The sequence below is a fragment of the Triturus cristatus genome, chromosome 5_2 (assembly GCF_964204655.1).
Source record: "Triturus cristatus chromosome 5_2, aTriCri1.1, whole genome shotgun sequence".
Taxonomy (NCBI): Eukaryota; Metazoa; Chordata; class Amphibia; order Caudata; family Salamandridae; genus Triturus; species Triturus cristatus.
Window position 1 is genome coordinate 724,310,648 of NC_140588.1, and position 27,416 is coordinate 724,338,063.

Sequence of the window (27,416 nt, forward strand, 5' to 3'; positions counted from 1 at the left end):
GGAAGATTCATCAAATGGCACCAAGATATTGGTGAAACAAAAAAAGCTTTCCCTATGGAAATTAGAACCTACCTGTGACTACTGGCGACCGCCAGTAAGTAATATCTATCTATCTATCTATCTATCTATCTATCTATCTATCTATCTATCTATCTATCTATCTATCTATCTATCTATCTATCTATCTATCTATCTATCTATCTATCTATCTATCTATCTATCTATCTATCTATCTATCTATCTATCTATCTATCTATCTATCTATCTATCTATCTATCTATCTATCTATCTATCTATCTATCTATCTACATACATATATGTGTGCATATATGTGTGCGTGTGTATTTATATATATATATATTATCTACTGGCGGTCGCCAGTAGATAGTTATAGTTAGGACCGTGTTTCCATAGGAAATCTCAAAATTCTATTTTGAATAACTTTAGCACCGGTTGACGAATCCTCGCGAAATTTTCAAAACTAATGGGGCGCTACACTCCGCTCCTACCCTGAAAGTCTCGGGGTGATTCGTCAAGCGGGGGCTGAGAAAAAAGGGGGGTCCCAAAATGCGTTTTCCCCATGCATTTTTCCATAGGACCTTTAGACACAGCTACAGCCCGAACGGCTGAACAGAATTACTTGTAATTTGGCAGAGAGGTAGTCCGCAGGTCAAGGATGTGCCTTTTGTAGGTCTGGTGTAAATCTGTTCAGTAGTTCCTGAGAAAATAGCATTTAAATCAATATATATATCTGTAAGCGCGCTCCGTGCGCTTACCGTAAGCTTACCGTACGCGTACGGTGCCGTGCGCGAGCTCAAATCTGATTGGTTGTCACATGACTGTAAACATTCGAATCGGACGAAATTAGGAAGTGTCGGCCGCCATTTCGTGTGTTTCACACAGAAAAAAAAAGGGAGATAACGTGAAAAGGGGGCAAGGAAGAGAGTTACAGACCCCCTAACATTTGAAAGGGGGTCAAAGAAGGACACAAAAGTACGAAAAAAACATTTATTAATTTTTTTAAAAATCGCGGGGTACGCGTACGGTAAGCTTACCGTACGCGTACGGTAGAAAAAAAAAATAAAAAAAGAAATAAAATTCAGATTTAAGTGTTTAGATATTAGGGGGCTCTAAAAAGAGCCGTTGTGTTTATGAAGTGATTTTTTAGTGGTACCTACAAGTAAGTACCGATACAGAGTCTAAGGTTCAAGAGGAAGACTCTGTTCCCTTCATCAGTGAAGTGTACACCATCTCCTCTATAAATGTCTTGCATGTTGTAACGCAAGTTGTTGTGGTAAATGGAACCCATACCATAGTCTCGGAGGAAAGCAGAAACAGATTTGTTGATGTGCTTTCTTGCTTTGTCAATCTGTGGACAAAAATGATTGGACCAGTTCCATTTTTGCCTTTTGCATATGTTAGAATACGCAAAGGCAGTTTAAGGGAAAAGTGAAAACAGCTGTGCAAAGGTCTCCTTCATAAGCATTTCCAGTCCTACCCCAGTCAAAGTGCCTAGGTCATTGCCACCACAGTGCACTATTATGAGGTCAGGGTGTTGGATTTGCATGAAGGATTTCACCAATGGCATCAATTGGTGCCACTTTAACCCTCTCTGACCAATCCATTTAATGTCTACATTTGGCAAAGCAAGATCTCTCACCATACCTGTTTTCTCTGCATACTTTTCACTCCAGAAGACATAGCTGTGCCCTACAATCCACACTGTGAACATCTTCCAAGGAGATCTGGATGCACTCAGGAGGTGTATTTCAGTAGAATGGGAAAAGAAATGAAAGACAGTTTGGAAATGGAGGCATACATATTTTTTTTAAATAAAAAGAACTCATTGGCTGTTTCACACCATTCTACACTAAAAACTAGGCTGCATGTGTAAATTTATAGAAGCATGTTTTGTATTGGTACAGAAAAATGTGTTACCAAAGAACATTACTATGGATTTGCTGTTAGGTTTGAAAAGTCAAGCACTCTTGCACTTTGAAAATGAAACATTGTGTGGTGAACTTCTGACCTGACTCCACACAGCAGTGTTCCATGAGCTGTTGCTATGGTAGCAGGCAGAAGTCAAGTTGGGGGAAGGGTACTAGGCAGAAGTCAAGTTGGGGGAAGGGTACTTTTGGAAAAGGGTTGGTTTTCAACCAATAGAAATGTGTGATTACATTTGAAAAAAAGGGGGAAGCACTGAGATTTGAAATTAACATGTATATGTGTGGAAAAAGAGAGGGAAACATTGCCATTATCTGGTTCTGCTGAGAGGAGAGAGGTGTACAGAACAGAGATCCTGGCTCTGATAATCTGCTGTTTGAGTGCCACATTTCTTTCACAACTAACTAATTTTAAAGGTGAGTTATGAGTTTGAGAGGGGATGTATGTGGTAAATTAAGAAATGAATAATAGAATTGGAATTCCTTTTGTTGAAGTTGTGTTTATCATTTTGTGTTTTGGGACAAATTTAAATGTAAGGAACATGTAAAATATTATGGAATATGTTTTCACCATAAATTAAGGTGTACTGGTATAAATGAGGAATACTGTTTTCTGCATAGAATCAGAAGATGACTCTGTGTGCAAAGAGGAATTGTTGTCAGAGATTTATTGCGTATTACTCTGGTAATTTTACATTTGCATTAGTAGGAAAGGGGCAGCTATTTTTCTGCAGAAGCAGACTCTTAGCACACACCCAGCTGCTTATCCTGTAGAATCATGCATAGTATTCACAACCGAGTGGGGTTTGAGGTTGCAGTGAGTAATGCAAATACATTCAGCATCACTAAGGCTGGTTGCCTTTGCTGGAGTGTAGTCATTCACCCAGGTTACATATGTTCCTGGACTCAAAAAGCTGTTTGGACATGTGCTGTTTTCAGAATCTGAAAAGTGGATTGAAAATGTGTCAGACTGTAAAAGTACTTATCACTTGCCAAAAAAAGAGTAGTAAGTGTGCTTTCAAATTTGCAAAGAAATTTCGTTTTCTGCCTAATATCAAACCATGACTCTGTGTGCAAAGAGGAATTGTTGACAGAGATTTATTGCGTATTACTCTGGTAATTTTACATTTGCATTAGTAGGAAAGGGGCAGCTATTTTTCTGCAGAAGCAGACTCTTAGCACACACCCAGCTGCTTACCCTGTAGAATCATGCATAGTATTCACAACCGAGTAGGGTTTGAGGTTGCAGTGAGTGATGCAAATACATTCAGCATCACTAAGGCTGGTTGCCCTTGCTGGAGTGTAGTCATTCACCCAGGTTACACATGTTCCTGGTCTCAAAAAGCTGTTTGGACATGTGCTGTTTTCAGATTCTGAAAAGTGGATTGAAAATGTGTCAGACAGTAAAAGTACTTATCACTTGCCAAAAAATGAGTAGTAAGTGTGCTTTCAAATTGGCAAAGAAATTTCGTTTTCTGCCTAATTTCTAACCATGACTCTGTGTGCAAAGAGGAATTGTTGACAGAGATTTATTGCGTATTACTCTGGTAATTTTACATTTGCATTACTAGTAAAGGGGCAGCTATTTTTCTGCAGAAGTAGACTCTTAGCACACACCCAGCTGCTTATCCTGTAGAATCATGCATAGTATTCACAACCGAGTGGGGTTTGAGGTTGCAGTGAGTAATGCAAATACATTCAGCATCACTAAGGCTGGTTGCCCTTGCTGGAGTGTAGTCATTCACCCAGGTTATACATGTTCCTGGTCTCAAAAAGCTGTTTGGACATGTGCTGTTTTCTGATTCTGAAAAGTGGATTGAAAATGTGTCAGACAGTAAAAGTACTTATCACTTGCCAAAAAATGAGTAGTAAGTGTGCTTTCAAATTGGCAAAGAAATTTCGTTTTCTGCCTAATTTCTAACCATGACTCTGTGTGCAAAGAGGAATAGTTGACAGAGATTTATTGCGTATTACTCTGGTAATTTTAGATTTGCATTAGTAGGAAAGGGGCAGCTATTTTTCAGCAGAAGCAGACTCTTAGCACACACCCAGCTGCTTACCCTGTAGAATCATGCATAGTATTCACAACCGAGTGGGGTTTGAGGTTGCAGTGAGTAATGCAAATACATTCAGCATCACTAAGGCTGGTTGCCCTTGCTGGAGTGTAGTCATTCACCCAGGTTACACATGTTCCTGGTCTCAAAAAGCTGTTTGGACATGTGCTGTTTTCAGAATCTGAAAAGTGGATTGAAAATGTGTCAGACAGTAAAAGTACTTATCACTTGCCAAAAAATGAGTACTAAGTGTGCTTTCAAATTGGCAAAGAAATTTCGTTTTCTGCCTAATATCAAACCATGACTCTGTGTGCAAAGAGGAATTGTTGACAGAGATTTATTGTGTATTACTCTGGTAATTTTACATTTGCATTAGTAGGAAAGGGGCAGCTATTTTTCTGCAGAAGCAGACTCTTAGCACACACCCAGCTGCTTATCCTGTAGAATCATGCATAGTATTCACAACCGAGTGGGGTTTGAGGTTGCAGTGAGTAATGCAAATACATTCAGCATCACTAAGGCTGGTTGCCCTTGCTGGAGTGTAGTCATTCAACCAGGTTACACATGTTCCTGGACTCAAAAAGCTGTTTGGACATGTGCTGTTTTCAGAATCTGAAAAGTGGATTGAAAATGTGTCAGACTGTAAAAGTACTTATCACTTGCCAAAAAAAGAATAGTAAGTGTGCTTTCAAATTGGCAAAGAAATTTCGTTTTCTGCCTAATATCAAACCATGACTCTGTGTGCAAAGAGGAATTGTTGACAGAGATTTATTGCGTATTACTCTGGTAATTTTACATTTGCATTAGTCGGAAAGGGGCAGCTATTTTTCTGCAGAAGCAGACTCTTAGCACACACCCAGCTGCTTACCCTGTAGAATCATGCATAGTATTCACAACCGAGTGGGGTTTGAGGTTGCAGTGAGTAATGCAAATACATTCAGCATCACTAAGGCTGGTTGCCCTTGCTGGAGTGTAGTCATTCACCCAGGTTACACATGTTCCTGGTCTCAAAAAGCTGTTTGGACATGTGCTGTTTTCAGATTCTGAAAAGTGGATTGAAAATGTGTCAGACAGTAAAAGTACTTATCACTTGCCAAAAAATGAGTAGTAAGTGTGCTTTCAAATTGGCAAAGAAATTTCGTTTTCTGCCTAATTTCTAACCATGACTCTGTGTGCAAAGAGGAATTGTTGACAGAGATTTATTGCGTATTACTCTGGTAATTTTACATTTGCATTAGTAGTAAAGGGGCAGCTATTTTTCTGCAGAAGCAGACTCTTAGCACACACCCAGCTGCTTATCCTGTAGAATCATGCATAGTATTCACAACCGAGTGGGGTTTGAGGTTGCAGTGAGTAATGCAAATACATTCAGCATCACTAAGGCTGGTTGCCCTTGCTGGAGTGTAGTCATTCACCCAGGTTACACATGTTCCTGGTCTCAAAAAGCTGTTTTGACATGTGCTGTTTTCAGAATCTGAAAAGTGGATTGAAAATGTGTCAGACTGTAAAAGTACTTATCACTTGCCAAAAAAAGAGTAGTAAATGTGCTTTCAAATTGGCAAAGAAATTTCGTTTTCTGCTTAATATCAAACCATGACTCTGAGTGCACACAGGAATTGTTTTTAAATATTTAATTTGTGATGGTTTTATTGTGATTTTCACTTGTAGGAAAGGGGTACATAGTATTTTAAGATTTGAAAAATATAGTAATATATTTAAATAAAATAAAGGAATTTTTTTTTAGTTTTTTTCAGGTATTGCTGAAGAGCAGTGAACAAAATTTAAGATGCCTACAAAATCCAGACTAAGGAAAAACCACAAAAAAAATCTATATTTGAAGACAACTGGAGGACCTAAGTTAGTTGGAGATGCTCATGTTGGGAAAAAGAGAAAGTCTTCTGGTAAGCAGACAAAAGATTTTTTTTAAAATATCTTCAAAAAAAGGAAAGATTTACAAAATGTCTGTACTGGAAATAATGTTTTAAATAGAAAACAACAGGAAAAAATTGAGCATTTATTTAATGCAAATATACCTTCAGAAACAATAAAGATTAACTTAAAAAGAAAAACAGCGTTTAAAGAGATTCGTAGAAAAATGTTTCAGAGAAGAGTTATGTCCAATTTGATAAAGGATGTGAAGAAATATAAGAAAAAAGCAAAATTTTATAAGAGAAAAAAAGAAATTGAAGCCATTGTAGTAAAGGCTTTAGAATTAAAAAGGAAACTATTCATTTTAATTTTGAACAGGATGCGTACATTAGATAAAATGGTCAATGTACTGAAATCACAAAGCAAAAGGAAAAGACTAGTGAAAAGAACAAACTTTTGTAAAGTGTTTTTAGGAGAATGGATGCATAGTTCAAGTAGTGAACCTTTTTTTAATGAAGAGAGTTATCTTCAAAGTAATAGTTTGCTGCATGCAGTTGACACCAGAGGTCGTGCTTATGAAGTGAAAAATGGTTGTATAATGGAGAAGGAGAAAATGGTTCCAAGAGATGAGGAACAAGTGATGGCGGATGAGGTTATGGGGAGACGTCCTAAAGCCCCAGTGTATACTTGGAATTGTAGTAGTATTTGCACTGTGCGTCAGGAATCTATTGATAAATTTTGTGAGTTTCTAAGAGAATATAGTAAAAAAAAGTGTTAAACAGAAGATTAAGGTGCTTCAAAGTCTAGATCCATGCAGAGTGAGAGAGAATACTGGTTTGCAGGGACATTATCTGGCTTGTCTATCTAGAAAAGTGTGTAAAAGTGTTTTTCATCATTTTAGGATGCTGGCTGTTCATCATACTGAAATGAGAAAGTTTGTGAGACGATTGTATTTTGCTAAAAGTCCAGCAATAAAGTTAGATGAATTGAATAGGGCTCTGTTCCGTGGATCGGTATCAGATGTAGAGAAGGTTACTGATGAAATTCAGTTTAGTTACTTTGGTCCAGAACAAGACAGTGCAGGTAATGACACAGTTATTGAGGAAGATGTGGAAGAAAATGTAGAACCCTCTGTAAGTAAGAAATTTGATGATCAAATGACAAAATTTGCAATAATCTCTAATGAAAGACCAAATATTACTTGTATTTGTTGCCGCAGAACTCATTATAGAAATCAAACCAGGAATGTTGATCTCTACAGAAAAAGTGAAAATGAAGATAATTATAAGTGGAAGGATTTTGCAACATATATATTTCTTGAAAATTGTTTTGAATTGGGTGAAGATCAGCGTATTTGTAAATACTGTTATAATAAGTTAGAAGAAAATAGAATGCCGACCAGAGCTGTACATAATAATTTAGAATTGGATGCTATTCCTGCCGAACCTTCTGAATTAAATACAAATGAGTCTATACTCATTCAATGTGTTCATCCGTTCCAGACCATAGTACGTATGGAGCCTAAAACTGGTAAATTCCCTCCTTCAGATTTACTGAGAGGTTTAAAAGGTAGAGTGGTGTATTTGCCCTTGGATTTGAAAAAAAATATGGAAACTATTGATGCAGATACTTTGGAAAGTAAACCATTAGTTATTCTGGTTAATGGTGTACCTACAAAGAATAAGAAGATTTGGCAGGAGCTGGTAGATGTACGGAAAGTACAAAGAGCAAATTTGTATTTGAAAAGGAATAACAAATGGTATGAATCAATTTATATAGAAGAAGAAGAAGAAGATTTACAAGAAGACACAGAAACACCAACTGGACAAATTGAAAAAGTGGACAAGTCAAAGGAAGAAGAAATTTATGAACATTTTAGCATACATCCTCTTCATTCAAAAGAAGTTATGGGAGACACTATTGATCTGTTTCAGATGAAGAAAGCAAAAGGAACTCCCGTGAGTGTATGGGAGGAGAGCTTGGAAGCTCGATGTTTTCCCCAGCTGTTTCCTACAGGAAAAGGAGGACGATACGATGAACGTCCAGAACAGATTCCAGCTTCTGAGTATCGGACTACAAGACTATATGCAGAAGATCCAAGATTTCGACAAAGCATTCCTTATTTGTTCCATCTTTTATTTGAAAGCGACTTGTCTGCATTATCTTATGCAGTAAATCACATTTTAAAAAGTGGAGTACATTTACAAAATGTGTCTGCTAAGGATTTTATGGAGAAAGTGCAGCACCGAGATGATCATTTGGAAACACAACTGATCAATCTGATGGCTTGTCAGCGTGGGACAAATGAATATTGGTACCGACGCCATGGTGAATTAAAATGCATGTTACGGAATTTAGGAACTCCAACATGGTTCCTTACCCTAAGCTGTGCCGAGTACGCTTGGGATGATTTACTGGATTTTCTACGAGAGGCAAATTCAAACATTAAAAACATCGAATACAAGACAGCAGGAGAACTGTGCTCATTGGATCCGGTTAATGTTTGCAGATATTTCAATCATAGATTTGAGGCCATGATGTGCTTCATCTGCAATAAAAAAAATCCACCTCTTGGAGAAGTTGTGGATTTCTTTTGGAGAAAAGAGTACCAAGCAAGAGGTGCTCCTCATATTCATATGCTGTTGTGGATCAAGGATGCCCCAAAATTTGGAACAGATACTGATGAAGCAGTGTTATCTTTCATTGAAGAATATGCAACATGTGCTATACCAAAAAGCACAGAAGAGAAAAAGTTAAAGGAGCAAGTTTTACGTTTCCAAAGTCATTGGTGTGGAAAATACTGTCGACGGAAATACAAGAGCAAAGATAAATTCTACACTAAATGTCGATTTGGATTTCCTAGACCTGTTCTTTCAAAAGGAAGAGTAAACAGTTTTATGTCAGCTGTAAGACAAACTATTACAAGAAAATCACCTAAGAATACCTACAACCTAAAAAGAAAAGAAGAATCAAAAAATATAAATGACTACAACCCAGTAATTTTATCCATGTGGAATGCTAACATGGATATACAGTATGTAGCTGACAATTCCATTGCTGTTGCAAGATATGTAACGTCTTACATTACTAAATCAGAAAAAACTGAATTGAAAGAAATGTGGGAAGAGATTTCTCACGAGAAGACTGTCAGTAAGAAGCTATACAGTTTCAGTTTAAAGATGTTATCGCATCGAGAAATTGGATCCTACGAATGTTCAGATAGGTTATCTTCTGCAAGTCTCTACTCGAAATCAAGAAGAATAATTTGGGCAATTTAGGCCTTGCAGCAATGAGAACTCGGGTACTGAAATCTGTTGGAGAAATAGAATATTTGGCCGAGAATGACCCAGAAAGTACAGATAATTTGAAATCAAACATGTTGGACACATATTACCCAAAGAGAAGTAATCATCTTGAGAACATGTGTCTCTATGAAGTGCTGCAGAACTACATTTATTCACGGAAAGCCACAGAAGACATCAACAATGGAAAATATAAAGTCATTGGTGAGGAAGGTTGTTTGGTGAAGCAAACAAAAGGAAGTTTGATAAATCACAGGAAGCTCAGTTGCGAAACTACTGACAAAAAGGAATTTTACTACTTGGCTCATTTACAGCTGTTTAAACCATGGCGTTCAGAGGACGAACTACTGGGAGAATTTCAAAGCTATGAAGATTCCTTTAATGCTTGCAAAGACAGCATAGAATGCAGTACTTTCATAACTTATGTCCAAATGTTAAATGAAGAAATTGAACAGGAAACTACAATTGCAGCTGAAGTAGCTAGAGACAGTTCTCAAGACAGCCAAAGTTCTGGAACAATCAGTCAAGATCCCCTAGGACAACCAATCGTAGAAAATGAAGCTGCAATAGCTATGACTGAAGTGGAAACGGCTATGAATCAAGCTCAAGAAGAATTAATAGACTTACCAAATTTGGAAAGACAACTGAATGAAGAGCAGCAACAAATTTATGAAGAGATCAGAAACAAAATTGATCACGGATTACTACATGAAAAAAAAGAGTGCTCATGCACATCATTTCAACCAATCAGGATGTATGTAAGCGGACAAGCTGGAACTGGAAAAAGTTTCTTAATAAAAGTCATCAGAAGCTACCTACAGCAAAAAACGGATTCAACTTTGTCTTGTGTGGTTACTGCTCCAACTGGGTTAGCAGCATATAACATAAAAGGAATCACCTTACATCGTTTGCTAATGTTACCAGTGGAGCATGAGAACAAAATACAATACCACAAGCTAACTGGAGAAGCATGCTTGGAAGTTTCAAGAGTATTGAAGAAGATGCAAGTTCTCATTATTGATGAGGTGAGCATGGTATCAAACTTAATGCTTGCCTTTGTGCATTTAAGAATGCAGCAAATTCTAAGGAGAGACTATGACGTGTTATTTGGTGGAAAACATGTCATAGTTTTTGGGGATCTTCTACAGCTTACTCCAGTTAAAGGACAACCAGTGTTTAATACTGTGACACATGAAGACACAAAGAAGTCATTGGGAAGCATTGGTAATGCAAATATTTGGTCCTTCTTTGAGTACAAGGAACTTACTACTAATATGAGGCAAGCAAACGATGAAGAATATGGAAGTATTCTGAAAGATATCAGAATTGGACTACTCACTGAAGCTGGCATGAAAGCATTACAGAGTCGGTTGCTACATAATTTATTCCCAAAGGAAGAAATAGTTGCAGAGAAAATATACAAGCACATTGCAGAAAAGAAAAGTGTAATCTGCTTAATGCCAACTCTACGTGAATGCTCAATATTCAATGAGGAACTTTTGAAATTGGAAAAGGAAGAGATTAGGAAATTGGAAGCAGTGGACAAAATTCAGCATGAAAGAATTACTATTACATTAACAGGCAAACTGAAAAATAAATTGGATTCACTAGAGAAGAACATTTCCAAAACTGCTGGATTAGAAAAAAATCTATATGTTTGCATGAACTGTAGAGTATTTTTAAGGAGAAATTTGGATGTTGAAAAAGGTTTAGTGAATGGAGCTATGGGAAGAGTTGTGGGTTTTATTAATTACCAGAAAAAAGATGGAATTGAATGTTTAAAAATAAAATTTGATCAGATAGAAGAAGTTATAGACATTTGTCGTTGTACAGTTCGTTTCATGCTTGTGAAAGACTTATATGTACGTAGGAAGCAGTTTCCGTTTTCTCTAGCATATGCTGTAACTATTCACAAGTCTCAAGGATTGACTGTAGATTGTGCTTTTGTGAACATTGGTTCAACTGTGTTCAAAGAAGGTATGGCTTATGTTGCTTTGTCACGAGTGAAAACGTTATCTGGTTTATTTATGATAGACTTTGATGACTCAAAAGTTAGTGCTGATGCAAATTGTGTAAAGGAGTATAATAGATTAAGAAGAACCTATGCTCCTCATTTAGGTCAGTATCCTGTGTTGGAAAAACGTGTTGTTTCTCGAAAAAGGAGAATTGAGAATATCTGTAATGAGGATGTAGAGAGGAGAAAAAAAATAAGAGTGATGTAATTGCAAGCAAAAAGAAAAAGGAAAATGTTGAAGAGGTTGTTGGTTGTCATTTTGAAAATAGCTCTGGTGTCAACTGCTACGCTAATGTAGTGCTGAATGTTGTATTTTATCTTGAAAGTTTGCAAGAGCAGATAATAGTAAATCAGAGAAAAAGATTCTGTTCTGAGTTGAGTCTCCTTTTTGAAAAGCTGAGTAATGATAAAACTAAAATAGAAAGTGCTACTGAAATTAGAAAACTTTTAGATGTATGTTCAGGATGTACACAGTTTTCTCAAAATGTACAGCAAGACGCACAGGAAATCTTGATGTATTTTCTTCAGGTACTGGAAGAAGAAGGGGTACAAATTGAAAATATGTTTGGTCTCTCTTATAAATGGGAACATAGTTGTGAAAACTGTTTCAATACATGTGGCTCTAATGTTGATTCTGAAAGGTTTATTTATTTAACATTGCCAGAGAGTAAAACAGTCACTTTTGCTAAATTAGTTAAAGATGCTAATCATAGCATGGAATGCGGTGAGTGTAAATCTGACATGTTTTCAACGTTAATTTTAAAGGAATACGGACAGTATGTAATTTTAATGATGCAACGATGTAGAGCTGATGGTTCAAAATTGGATACTTTAATAAAGAAGTTTACAGGACAGCAATTATCAATTTCAGGAAAAACTTTTGTAACAGTTGCAATAATTTTCCATGATGGACCTACTGTAACTTCTGGTCATTACACAGTTTATCTAAAATGTAAAAAAGACTGGACAATGTGTAATGATTGTCAATTGGTTTTTAAGCAACGTTTGCCTTTTGATTTAGCAAATTCCCGTCTAATCTTCCTGAAACCTAAATTTTAGAGAGAATTGGCAACATCTGTACAAAACAATTTTACCATTTTATTGGATTACCATTGGAATTTTTAAATAAAAAGATTTTTAAAATTACCATTTGGCCTAAAGGAAAGGTAACCAATTGTATTGTGGACTTATTTAAATCCTAATTAATCTTTCGGAAACCAAAATTTTAGAGAGAATCGGTAACATCTGTACAATTTAAATTTGGGAATTTTATTGGATTACCATTGGAAATTTAATCAAAAAAGAATTTTAAAATTACCATTTGGCCTAAAGGAAAGGTAACCAGATGTATTGTGGAGTTATTTGAGATATATTATTTTTGTGATTATGCTTCTGTAACAAAATTGTCAGACGGTATTTTTTAGAAATAGTTATTGTTATTAGATGATATTTTTTTTGAATATTTTGCATTTCTATAATGTTATGTTTCAGTGAGAAGAGATTCTGGGCTTTTTTAAAACAATCTTTGAGATTGTTATTTTTTTTTTGCCCGCTGTTAAGTGATGAATGCAATTGCTTTCACGATTTATAGTGAAATGCAATATATTCTGAAAACAGCAAAAAAATGGCAAAAAATTGTTTTTGGAAAATATGTAAATACGTGTACTGTATTATAAAATGTTTTATTAAATATTAATACTTTTGCTTTTTTTTCAGATTGAGAAAGAACATTTTTGAAAAATAAAACCATTTTTTCAAGCAATTTCAATAAAATTTAAATTGATAATTAAATTTTTGGGTGGGTCAGGTAAGTCAGAAATTTGATGGTCCCTTTTTTCCACTTCTCCTCAAACAGATTTTCAGTATTTCGTTATTAATCCCTCAAGGACCTTGTAATGTGGTAATTGTTTTTTAGTGTTTAAAAAAAAAAAAAAAATACGCGTACGGTAAAAAAAAAATAAAAAGTTTTTAAGAAAAATTAAAAAAAGTTGAGAAGTAAGGTTGGCTCTTAAAAGAGCTGTTGTGTTCATGCAGGGACAGAGGAAAGGAAGAATGGGAATATTAGCTGGTAGGACAAATGTGCTGGTCTATTCTGTTGTTAATTAGGGGAACACTGGTCACCCCACGAACAATTGGACCATGGCAATTTGAGCACCGCAATGTAACCCTCGCAAATCGATGGTTAGTTTCCACAGGACCAGAAAAAGGTGAATCTCCCCCCACAGATGAAGGGCTCAGCTGAGCTGCCGAAGATGGACTCGGCTGAGCTGCTGTGGATGTGCTTGGTCGACTTACTAAAGGGTTTCCTCCAGTATGTCGAGCATGTGTCCTAGGGTGTACATCCTCAAGGTGTCTTAACATAGTGTGATTCCCGAAGGAATACTTCTTGTTAGGATTACCTCTAGAAAGTACACGCTGGCAAAGCTTGCAAGTCACTAAAGCAGCATTTACTTTTTTCTGGCCCTCAGGAAACGTAAAATACTCCCATATAAAAGAGCTCTTCTGTTTCCTCCTTCTCTGCCTGATGGTGGTGCTGCTAGCCTCACTCTCAGAAGAGGAGTGCTGATCTGCCATCGTATCCCAAAGACAACTCAGCTCCTTCTCCTAAGGGATCACAAGCAGAAATGAGGGGAATGGGTGCGGTGTAGGAGAGTTCTAGAACTGAAAGTACTTTAAACCAATCAAAAGTTTTGTTTATTGATCACATGACCCACCGTGCGCGTACGTTACACTTACGGAGCGCTTACCGAGTGCTTACAGAGCGCTTACGGTAAAAGTACGCATGCGCGTTTCAAAGACACGCGCACGCGCGCATGCGCATAACAGGCACGCCCCAACACTTCCGCGTAACGTGCGCTTTTAACGTATGCGCTTACGCGCCGCGTACGCAGTATGCACGGCTACGTAAATTGCATAACCATACGCAAAAAGAGTAGAAATATTACGTACATTACGCAAAACGTACGCTTACCGTAAGCTTGCCGTACGCGCACGTAAAAAAAAAAAAAAAAAATTGGAAAAAAAGAATCACTATGTTATACTAATATATCTTACCTGTTTGGTAAAAAAAAAAATGAGAAAAAATAATATATTGCAGAATTTTGAAAAAATAAGCATAGTGTTTAAAGAGAATATAAAGTAAAAATAAAAAGATGTAAAAAACCTTGCAAAAAAAAAAAAAATCACACGTTTAATATAAGAATTTGTATTTAAAAAACCATACAAAATCACTGAAAACACCATGGGTTTCACACACGTTATAGGTAAGAATTAGCATTTAAAAAACCATACAAATTCACTGAAAAAACCATGGGTTTCACACACGTTATAGTTAGGAATTAGCATTTAAAAAACCTTGCAAATTCAGTGAAAAAACCATGGGTTTCACACACGTTATAGTTAGGAATTAGCATATAAAAAACCTTGCAAATTCAGTGAAAAAACCATGGGTTTCGCACACGTTATAGTTAGGAATTAGCATTTAAAAAACCTTGCAAATTCAGTGAAAAAACCATAGGTTTCACACACGTTATAGTTAGCTGGACATTTCACTCGTAAAAAACCAATGAAATTCCCCCGTTATAGTTAGTTAAGCTAACTATAACTTGCGCACCCGCAATCCACTGCTGATGACGTCACATATTACATCACTCATGACATGGTCAGTGACATCACTCATGACATCACTGATGACATCTCAATGTCATCAGTGATGCCAATGTGGCCCTTACTGAAAACTTTTTCGAGTATAATAAACAGTTGTTCCACCAATCGCAGGGCACCTCGATGGGTAGTACCTTTGCCCCTAGTGTGGCCTGTATCTACATGGCCACTTTCGAGGAGGAAGTCATCAGGCACCCCAGCAATCCTTACATCAACAATTTAACCTTGTGGAGGCGCTTCATTGATGATATTTTAATCTTTTGGAAGGGGGACCAGCAGACATGCTTAGCATTCTGCGATTGGATTAATGCCCAAAATCTATTCCTGAAATTCACACACACTATCTCTGACTCCAATGTACCTTTCTTGGACCTCATGGTCACACTAGGGGACACAGGCCTGAGCACCACGCTTTACAAAAAACCTACTGACAGGAATAGTTTACTCCTATACAGTAGCCATCACCCAAAGGCTCTTAAGGACAATTTACCCTTTGGGCAATTCCTCCGTCTCAGGAGGAACTGTTCTTCCACCAACGACTACCTAACTGAAGCTGACCAATTGAGCTCTAACCTTAGACAAAGAGGCTACCCTGAGCGCCAGGTAAAAAACTCATTGAAGAGGGCTCGTAATAATCCACAAGATATCCTACTACAACCCAACAGTAAGGAAAGGTCGGAGACTCTGACCTGCGTTACATCCTTCACTCCTAACTCTACTGCCATCAAGGGTATAATCAAGAAGCACTGGGGGATTCTTACTGCGGGTGACCTCACTATCCCGCCCCCGCGTTTTGCCTTCAAACGCACCCAAAATCTGAAGGATATCCTTATTAATACGAGACCAAGACAAACCAACCACCATGATCAAAGCACCCTCTGGGGTCTTCCCCCAGTGAAAGGACACTATCCTTGTGGTTCCTGTGCTGTGTGCCATCAAACTGCGGTGATCAAAGAGGTGGTTTTTTCAGACTCCTTTACCTGGAGGTTACAGCGACATACCAATTGTAACACCACACAGTGTATTTACTTGATAACCTGCCCATGTGAACAGAGGTATGTAGGCATGACTATGCGACCAGTTAAGACACGCATAACAGAGCACAAGAGTAATGTGAGATGCCAGAGAATTACCACGAAACTCTATACTCACTGCAAAGAGAACAACCACACACCAGACTCCCTTAGATGGTTAATCCTTGAGGCACACCCTAGGATTACACAAAGAGCCCTATTTAAGATTGAACAGCGATGGGTGCACCGTCTGAGGACAGACCTAGAAGGCTTAAACGATCAGATTCCATGGGCAGCACTCATGAACAGATAATACAGACCTTCTCTCATGTTATTAATGTGTTCCCCAAGGAGTAGATATATCATTAACTTGCTACCCTGGGCCTTCCTATTAGTGTGGTTGTGCTTCATTTTTCCCTAGAATCATTTTGGATACTTGTTAGGTTCACTCACTCCAAGATGGCTGCCATCACCTCCATTGACTCTTTAGATGCGGCCTCACACGTCAAACACTGACGGGAACTCCCCCTTTTTTAGCCGACCCGCAGCTCTGGCTACATGGCTACCATAATTTCTCACCCTTAATAGCGGTACAATCCTTTCCGCGCTGTAACCAAGCTAATACCACACCACTAATCATTGGGAAATAATGATTTCAGTAACCTTAGACCACATCTTAAGATGGCCGCTGAATTCGACACTCTTTCCCATGGCTCCGGCTCCACGCACTCACAACACATACTTCCGGGTATTCTGCCCGCCCCCTGCAGAACAGACCAACCGGTATATCTGTCATGGCAACATGCCGGTCATTAGCATTCCCGGGTCGAGTGGCGCGAGGGTAGGTTGATAGCCCATTCCGGCAACAACCGTCAAGTAAGTGCCACAGCGATACGACTACGCGCCCTGATGCTAGTGATGGGTCAGGTGAGAGGTCTGTATGCGTGTCCGCAACTGATGGGGTGATGCTTAATGGTGGTTATATTCCCGCCGCTGAACTAGTAAAGTATGACTAAGACGCGGTGTTGTCAGTGCTCTCTCTTGTTTACAGGTTTTGATACCACATGCTGTCAGTGTGCCGCACGAGATGAACATCTATCGGTCCGCTGGCACACTTTGCTCGGCACTCGGTGGGAGTAGGTGGCAACCCAGGGTGGTTGTCGGTTACTATTTACGGCAAACCGGGCTTGCCGTGGACTCTACGCATGGAGCGAGCGATTATGTGGTGGGACCTTTATTTGGTAGTTACGCACTTCTGACTGGCTGATACCTTGAACGGGTTGGCATTCACAACTCCTGTGACTTCTTCTTTCTTAGTTTGCTTCGTGGTGCTATTTTATCATCTTATTATCCCTTGTGGTTAACACTCGCATCACAGCAGCTCATATGACGGGATCGCACACGGGCGATTTGGTTTTAATATGCTGACGATACTTGTCGGGCTAGTTATTTTGTTATTTCATGCACCATTTTGTTCCTTACTAGGACACCAGAATCTTGGTGTCCCGGTGGCGCCACGGCCACGGATAGGAGCAGGGTATCACACCAGAATAGGTGAGTGCCCCATGACTCCACTATGATGATACTTGTAGTCACTTCATATAACTTCCTTATAGGGAGCACAACACTTCCAGTCTTCTGTTTTTAAATTGTTTTTAATTTCACTTTCGTAGGATAACTCCTACTCACTGTACAGGGTTTGTTGACACTTGGTGACAAAGGACGGTTACTTGTGCCATTTGGTCAAGGGGGTAATCACCACTATGTGAGATCGACCTGTACAGTACTTATTTTAATCACTGCCTTTGCTTGGGATGCCTTCCTTAAAACTTTCCTTTCTTTCTAGGTTCCCTTAGGCATATGGCGAGATCGTTTTCCATATAGCAGGTGGCAGGTAACAGTTGTACTTACCACTTTGTGTAGATTATTTGACAGTTCAATAGGTCCTGAGGAATTGCCACGGATCAATAGGACCACCGGGCAAGAAACATGTCGACCACCACAGAAGAGCTTAGCCAAGCTGAATCATAATATCAGCCAGCTGCCACTCTGTTTTCATTTTTAATCAGGTGGAGAGCCACCCTTTATAAAATTATATTTCTGGACTCTCCAACTTGTTTTAACCCACTTACCTGCACTCACATCTACACCACTAGGTTCCTCTCATACACACTGCATCATACGGCCAGGAACTAAAGATCTCCGCCAAAGAGCCCCTTTTTAGGGTGCCCGTCGGGCATTGCAGCGCCGGCCCGACGAGGAGCAGGTCCATATGATGAAGCATGACACCTAGCTTGCTGGGTGTGTGAGGACCCTAGTTCCGAATAGAGGAATTCCCCTTTCTTACGGTCTCTTCCTTGCACCCACACTCCCCCGTCTCACTTAGGAACTGCATACTCTTTCTTTTCAATATGACTAATTGGGCATGTATGCTGGACCTTCTTCAATAAAAGCCCACCAGTCCCGCTTTTGATAACATTGATGGTACCATACTCATTTTAGGAATTGTGGTGTGTTCTAAGGTGATTTTACCATGTGAAAAAGCATTCTGCTGGGATCTCATGAATCATGTTTGAGAGAAAGCTATTTTCTCATGCTTTTCCCACAGAGGTTTGGAAGGTGATCTATAAGCTAAACTGAGAGCATATTTTCTGTAAATTCACATTATCTTTCTCAGTCATGTGAGAATGAAGTCTGACATTCTCAGTAAAACATGTACATCCAACAAGGGCAGAGACTGTCAGTTGATTCCTCTGTGTTCTACTGCAGCTTTCCAGAGTGTTCTAAAGAACAACTAGAGCGCTAACAGTACTTCTTATGACAAACGTATGGCAAACCTGAAGCCATCTTGATTGGAATAAAGTGGTAAATCTTAAAACATTTAATTTAAATAGGAACAAAATGAGGGGGTTCATTTTGCCATAGAAAGTATGATTAGTGCTGCAGAAAGAAAAATTAGGGCACGTTTTGAGTGACTTCTCAAATCCTCTACTATTTCATTAAAAAATTCTGATATGCAGACTGAAACATGCACTTTCAATACCGGCAGCAGACTTCCCTGGTGAGCAGTAGCTTTACTACAGTGATCTAATAAGCAACTAGAGTGCTAACATTCTGAATTTATGGCAAATGTGTGACACATCTGAATGCCTTCTTGATGGAATCAAAGTAAAAAACTGAAAGTATTTCCTACTGAAGAGACTGTAGTAAATCAGGAAATTAGGAAACTTTATAACAAATAAGTCTCCCAAGATGGCCACCAGAGACAAAAGAGCCCAAATGTAGCACAAATATCACCCAGATGTAGCCCAAGTATAGCCCAATGACAGAATGTCCCAGAGTGTTATAAAGAACAACTAGAGCGCTAACAGTCTTACTTATGACAAAAGTATGGCACACCTGAAGCCATCTTGATTGGAATAAAGTGGTAACGCTTAAAACATTTAATTTGCAAAGGAACAAAATGAGGGGGTTCATTTTGCCATAGAAATTATGATTAGTGCTGCAGAAAGAAAAATTAGGGCACATTTTGACTTCTCAAATCCTCTTCTATTTCATTAAAAAATTCTGACATGCCGACTGAAACATGCACTTTGAATACCAGCGGCAGACTTCCCTGGTGAGCAGTAGCTTTACTACAGTGATCTAATGAGCAACTAGAGTGCTAACATTCAGAATTTATGGCAAATGTGTGACACATCTGAATGCCTTCTTGATGGAACCAAAGTAAACAAGCATTGAAAATGCAATAGGTCTTGCCCTCGTTTAAGTTAAAGCAATTCTGTTTGTAATTAGGTGGCTTTTTAGCTTTGCTTTTATTAGTGTTTTTCAAACTTTCATGTACATAACATGCATATGTATGCATATATGTATATGTATGCATGCATTTATATTTGTATTTATATATATATATATGCAGATTATATATATGTTTATATATGTATGTATGTATATATAACCATAGGTTTCAGAGACATTATACTTAGAAATTAGCATTTAAAAAAGCTTTTAAATTCATTGCAAAAACCATAGGTTTCAGAGACGTTATGGTTAGAAATTAGCATTTAAAAAACCTTAGAAATTCACAGAAAAACACCTACACCTACACCTAGTCAATCAGCCATTCACACATCTATGCATAGAGTTACACACACCCCATCCAACCACACACAAACTCAGTGTCCCATACAAATACTCACCCAACTAATCAATAACTAATATACACACTCATGTAGTTAGTGAGCAACTGATGCAGCATGTTATACAGCAACAGAGACAGTGATGCACACATTCACATAGTTTAGTTACTAATCCATGTATTAAGTAAGACACTTTTAATTACTCACTTAAACAGACAGTCAGACAGCAACTAAATCCTCCATCCAGACAGTTATATATCCACTCAGTCTCCAATACAGATTGGTATATATAGAATACATATTTAAATTTCAAACTAAACCACATTCACTGGATGATGTCATCAGTGATGTCATCAGTGATGTCATTTAAGATGTCATCAGTGATGTCATCAGTGATGTCACTGACCATATCATGAATGATGCAATATGTGACATCATCAGCAGTGCATTGCGGGCGCGCGAGTTATAGTTAGCAGAACTAACTATAACAGAGGAATTTCTATGGTTATGTACGACTGAAATAGCCAGCTAACTATAACACCCCTGAAACCTATGTTTTTTTCTGTGAATAGATAGATAGATAGATAGATAGATAGATAGATAGATAGATAGATAGATAGATAGATAGATAGATAGATAGATAGATAGATAGATAGATAGATAGATAGATAGATAGATAGATAGATAGATCGATCGATCGATCGATCGATCGATAGATAGATAGATAGATAGATAGATAGATAGATAGATAGATAGATAGATAGATAGATAGATAGATAGATAGATAGATAGATAGATAGATAGATAGATAGATAGATAGATAGATAGATAGATAGATAGATAGATAGATAGATAGATAGATAGATAGATAGATAGATAGATAGATAGATAGATAGATCAACAGATAGATGTACAAACAAACGGGATGCTATAGATATGTGAAAATGTCAGTCAGATGTTGTGGTCATGTTATCAATAATGTCATTGATCATGTCATGAGTGATGAAATATGTGGGATAACTAGCAATGCATGGTAAGGATGTGAGTTATAGTTTCCTGACGGTAAAAGTTATAGTTACTTGAGATAACTATAACTGATGAATTTTACTGGTTTTGTTAGTTTACAACAGTGTGTTTTATTTGGCAATTTCCCTTAACCATAGCGTCCCTCTTGGCAATTAGGTTACTAGGTGAGGGGGGGTGAAGCTCTGCTCAGGAAGCAACCAAAATCTCTGTCAGGATGAAACACAAGCCAACCCCAAAGTAACTTGTGCTTAACCTTTTGGTAGCTTGTCACAAAGCAGCCAGGCTTAACTTAGAAGCAATGTGTAAAATATGTATGCAGTACTTCAAACGGTAATAAAGTGGAAACACAAAACATGAAAAATCTCACACCAATGTATAATAATAGAGTCCATTTTTATAAATTATTAGAGACCAAAAGGACAAATATTCAATCGTAGAACCAAAGTTATGAAGGCAAAAATGAGCGCCTAAAAGATCAAAGCGCCAACCGTGGATATCTAGTCGTATGAGATACAGTCATACTGAAATAAAATGGCTGACCGCCATCTAGCACAGGTCGGATACAGAAAGTCGATTGGGCCCAGTAGGCGCTTACTTTCAGACTTGGAAGAAATTTAGAAGTAAGGGGCTTTGAGAAGGTAAAATTCAGTGAGGCAAAGCTGCAGGTGGTGTCAGAGTAGGAGGCATATTCATCGGGAAGCCGCTGGATGAAGTTGCAGTGAAGATTTCTATGTTCAGACTTAGTCTGTTTTTGGAAGACAAAAATCTCTAGCAGGATGAGGCGGGGAGCTGTTGCAATGGAAGTTCCAAGAGGGAGACTACCCCTTTGGCAAAGTACCCTTGAACAGGATTTGATGCTGCAGAGAAGAACGTTGTGGGAGCTACTGCGAAGTCAGGCCGACAGATGATGCACCTTGGGCGGATAGGCGACCAAGTTGGACCCGGTCTTCCCTCTGTTCTTCAAGTGGGTTTTTAGCTAAAAATTAGGATTTTGGCTATCTGGACACCCCTTAGCACCCCTGTCAAGCGGTTCAAGTCTGGAGGGGCACCACTCGGAGGTCTAGGACTCACTCAGACTGGTCCTGGTGTGGGTCAAGATTGTTGGGGCCTTTTCTGTCACTGGGACTCCGATCAGTAGGCCAGCCAACTAGCCCTTGGAGTCACTCTGGTAGTCATAGGTTCAAGTGATGATACAGGGCTCAAGCAACAGGGCAGCCCTTTGAAGGTTCAAGACAGACTCCAGGCAGTGAAGCAGTCCTTCCAGTTGCAGCAAATAAGTCTTGAGTGGAGGACACAGCAGGCCACGGCAGCAGAGAGTCCTCTGAGAGTCCTTTGACAGGTTAAGAAAGTGTGAGTTTTAGGGTCCCCTGTTTATTCATGTTGCATTCTTTAAAGTAGGAGAAGTTTCTGGAGAATTTCCGTTGAAGTGCTTGAAGTTTCCTGGCTCCCTTGCCCTGGCTCCAAGCTGGCTGTATGAACAATGTAGGGGAGACAAGTCGTTTGTGTGAAGGCAGAACACAGCCTATTCAGTTGCAAGTGAGACTGTGCCCAGCTCCACCCCCCCCCCCATCCTGCCAGTTGATGGCCCATCCAGGCACACCTAACTCCTCTATTGTCTTTCTGTCTGGGAGAAATAACAGCAGTACAACCACCAACTACATCCATTATTGTGACTCAAGATGGGCTGCAGGTACCAGGGCAGGAAAATGTCAACTTTCTAAAAGTGGCATTTTGAGAAATAATAACCTAAAATCCAACTTTACCATTAAAGAGGATTTTTTATTACAATTTCTCAGACACCAAACATGAAATGTTCACCTGACCCCAATCAAAGGCTAGTACTTAATACATGTAATAAGAAACCCAATGGAATCCCATGGAAGAAGTATGCCTCACAATGGTGAAAAATGATTTGGGGAGTTGTTCACTACCAGGACATGGAGGACTTAAATGTACATGTCCAACCTTTTAATTACAATGCACACTGCCCTGTGGAGTACCTAGAGTATAACTTAGGTGTGAACTATATGTAATAAAAGGGGAGTTTAAGGCTAGGTAAGGAGGGGTATATTACCATTAAAATTGCATTCAGCCTGCAATGGTAGTCCTGGGGCATGTTTTAAGGAGCAACTTAAGTGGGCTGGCACAATAAGTGCTGCAGGCCCACTAGTACCATTAAATTTACAGACCCTGGGTGTATGGTATACCACTCTACAATGGCCTTATAAGTAAACTAATTATGCTATTCAGGTGTAATCCAATTTTACCATGTTTAAAGGAGAGAACACAAACACTTTAGCACTGGTTAGCAGTGCTAAAGTGCACGCAGTCCTAGAGCTAAAACAATGAATTCAGCAAGAAACAGGAGGGGTGAAGGCAAAATGTGTGCAGGTGACCCTGCTGAGAGGGTCAAGTCTAACATTCTCTTGAATCTTTGTTTTTTCAGTGACTTTCTAAGATTTTTTTAATGAAACGTAAGATATTATATACCATACCTCACAATAATTTCACTTTAACCTTTGTTTTTTTCAGTGAATTTCTAGCATTATTTTAACGCAAAGTAATGTTGTTTTTACCGTAAGTAACTCCATATCTTTTAACCATATGTAACACCAAACCCACACAACGCATGGCCAATGACCATGTGCGGTTGGCCCCAGGGCCTTTGAGCAGGACCTTCGACCAACCCCTCACGGGCAGCGAACCACAATCCATGCACAGTCATAGGGCCTAGCCGCAGTCCAACCCCCACAGGCAGCTAACTCCATTGATGCTCATTACCTTTGGCCGTGTGCGGCGTGAAATTGGCTGTGGACCAGGCCTTGCTCCCAGCTCCTTCTGGTGGGCCACGCCCCGCTGTGCACAAGATGTGCGCAGCGGGAGCTGGGCACAGGGCCTGGCCCCAAGCTCCTGTGTATGCACATGGCTGAATGTAACACAGAGCTACTCACTTTGTCAAAGAGTCAGAACACCCAAATATAAAAGGTGGGGGTATAAAATTTGATTATAAATAGTTAAAAAATTGGTTGAGTGCATCGTGCTATTTGATTATATATTTTATGTTTGTAATTTCAACCTGTAGATATGGTATGTAAAAAGACGATTTGAGTCCTGATTCATTTGTGTTTTTTCTTTTTAATTCTCAAATCCAATTTTTCATCAAAAGTTGGCCTATTGGCTTTATAAAAGGGTCAGAATATCAAATTATATAAAGCACATGTATTGACTTTGTTGCAGCCCCTTCCTTGAGCGTTTACAGGCCAAGCACTACTCTTCCGCTATTTAAAAAATCAGTGCTGGGAGATGAAGTGATTTGGGCCTTATGAGGCTCGGGCAGATGGGTGACATGTCCCCGTCCCCTTCAATGAACTGACGCCCACCACCTCAAATATTTATATATGCTTTGACCCTCAGGCCCTCACCCACTGGGGGTCATTTTAATTTCAAGAAATCAATGGCACCTGCAGGAGTACCCTGGGACCCTGGCAAAAAAAAAAAAAAAATGTTTTTAATTTTAGCCCCAACAAGGATCCCTCTGGAACCCTTCTCTCCACAAGTGGTAGGGTGGCAGGGTATGCCTGTGGTTCCCCCTTATATTGTATTTTTTCTAAATTTTGACGAAAGTTGACTAATTCCCTGGAGACTTTAAATGGCCACGTTAACATTTGTTTCCATGTTGCGGCCAGACAATCAGAGTGCTTTCTCCTGCAGGACCCTCACTCCCAGTGTAGCAAGTTGGCCCAAGGAAAAAAAAAAACCCAAGGCCAATTGGAACGCTCTGTTTTTTATGTTGTGTTGGTGGGATTTCTTGCAGTTACGTGAAGCCAACCATCCAGCTATACAAATATTTTTCAACCTTAATTCTTACAAACTACTAAATGGATTTACAATAAATCATACTTTCTGGACCAAGATCAAGACTCCTGCCAAATTTGGTGTAATTTTGTTCAGTTGTTTTGGCTGTAGCAAAATGTTTCTCAGTATATCTATACATATATTTACACATACATATATCACAAAGTGGTGTTCACCACTGTGTACTTACAGTTAGGTCACACATTCCATAGGAAGTGTGTTTTTTATTTTGCTAATAACTTCAGCACTGTTTGACGAATCTTCATGAAACTTTCCAAAACAGAAAAGTTCACTCACCCCAGGTCCTTCCTAGAAGTTTCGGGGTGATCCGTACCAGTGATGGCAAATAAAAACGAGGGGTCCCAAAACCCCAAAAAGCAATTTCCTCATGCAATTTCCATAGGGAATTTTAGACAGTACTATGGCCAAAACGGCTGAAAGGAATTACAACATATTTGGCAGACAGCTAGATATTTTCATAGAAAGCGTGCTTCTTGTGATTTGGTGTAAATGGCAGAGGGGTTTTTTGAGAGCCAGCGCTCGGATTGGCTGATCGCAACATGAACAAAATGTTGTGGCCACCATTACAGAACGTGGGGACTCAGTCCCCTGACCTGAAAATGTTTTTTAAAAAGGATATAATGAAGCTGGGAAGGGATGCCCATGGGGCCCAAATTAATTTTTTTATGTGTGTCGGGTTCACCTGGCAATATTGCGTGACCACGCGATAAAACTCTTTTAAAAAGGGGGGGCAGCCGTTTTCATTAGTAGGGTGGCTGATATAGTCAGTGTCATCAGAGATATCATCAGTGATGTCATTTGAAATGTCATCAGTGATGTCATCAGTGATTTAATCGAAGATGTCCTGAGTGATGAAATATGTGAGGTCCTATGCAGCGCATGGCAGTAGTGCAAATAGGAACTGGTAAATTTCTGTGGTTTTTCGCATTTAAGATGTTTTCAGTGAATTTCACTTCAACTTTAAAAAAAATCCCACATTGCTTTCCTGAACTGAAATGCATTGGAAAGACAACAAACACAAATCAGCCATTTCCTTAAAGATCAAATCTGGAAAATGTATGCATTTGCTTGTGTGACCTAAAAGGTCGTTTCGCGCTGTTCGGATCCGGCACGCATTTTTCCCATTAATCTTGGGAACATTACTAGGAAACCGCTGATAATCAAGACGCCGAAAAAATCCTGAATTCCCATTAAAAGACACGATTGAAAAAAATGACAAACACAAGCGCCGTCGAAAAAATCTTTTCAAGCTTAAATAAGTGAGATCTATCAGCTCCTTCGCAGCTGTCTGTTTACTAATCCTGCTGGATGCTTCTTCACATGCTAGGCTGGTTTAAATGTAATTATTGAGCCCATCAAAGAGTGTTTAATTTCGCAGCAGCGCCGCATATATTTATTTAATATATAAAAGCAGTCCTCGGTGGCATTGTAGCAGTGATTCTGAATGTCTGATTTACCTTTCCCGAAGGCAGGGTGACTCGTTCCGATTCAAAGATCCCACAGTCCTCCGTTGCCAGCAACCAATAATCTGTCCCAAAAGCTGTAAGAAACAGCAGAACGCCAACACCACCGACAATCCCCGCACACAGAGCGGCTACCCCGACCTTCATGGTGGAACCTGGCCGCACAGTGATAAACAGACCCAACTGAAAGTGCTCGGAGGAGAGGAGCGAGGGCTGGAGAGAGGGCGCTATTTTAAGGCGCACACTAGCCTTTTGGGCTGGGTGTGAGTTACACATGCGAGGGGGCGAGGGTCTATTAAAAGCAGATGACCTTCCACACTAAAACACTTGTGGCACGGAAGACGCCCTGGGAATAACGATGCACATACAGTAAAAAGACAGGAACGAAAACAATCTCACGAAATAATTGGAATTAATATCACAATGTGTGAGGAGAGTGGAACACTTAGATTGTGTGCACAGCACATCCTTAAGAAAATTTTCAAATATGCTAGAAAAAGCTTGCCGCCTTTTGTCGCCAACTCGCCACTAATATTAATGCCGACATCTATTTGATCATAAGAAATTCAATGGTGTATGCTCGTAGTAATGGCAGCGCCCAGTTTGACCCAGAGGAGACGAATACTCGTGTATGAAACTGGTCAGGAATTGGATATTCGGGGCATCGAGTGAAGTGGTACAGCGGGGGTGTGGTTGGTAAGCACTTCTAGACACGCACGCCAGAGAGGTATGCAGAAACAGAGGCCTCGTTACTCATCAATAGGCACCCGCCATATGTCCGTAACTGCAGGGTTATAAACCAAGGGAGGACCCGCCCTAGTGCATTCTTACCCCGAGAATCATTGCGCAAGTGGCACGCCTCACACAGGTGGCATTCCACCCGTGGCAGCTGCAGTCTGCGCATACCCTGCTGACGCAAGGTGCCGCTGCGGCACGGGCACGTCGTTTGTCCTCCTCATCTCATGCCATAGGATGTCTTTACATTAAATAAAACATCCCATATAAAATAATTTCAATTCTGCTGTCATTTTTGGCTCTCTGAGAACGTGTTTTG

At 39.3% G+C, this 27,416-nt stretch overlaps 1 protein-coding gene across 1 annotated transcript in view; it reads right to left on the minus strand.

The window, feature by feature from the left end:
* LOC146829180 (transmembrane protein 182-like) overlaps window positions 1-26,568 on the minus strand; it is a 341,609-nt gene extending 315,041 nt beyond the window's left edge. Inside the window, exon 1 of the mRNA XM_085607825.1 lies at window positions 26,357-26,568. Coding sequence (XP_085463951.1) covers window positions 26,357-26,509 — 153 coding nt within the window. The 5' untranslated portion in view covers window positions 26,510-26,568. The remainder of the gene's footprint in view (window positions 1-26,356) is intronic.
* Between the last annotated feature and the right edge of the window lie 848 nt (window positions 26,569-27,416).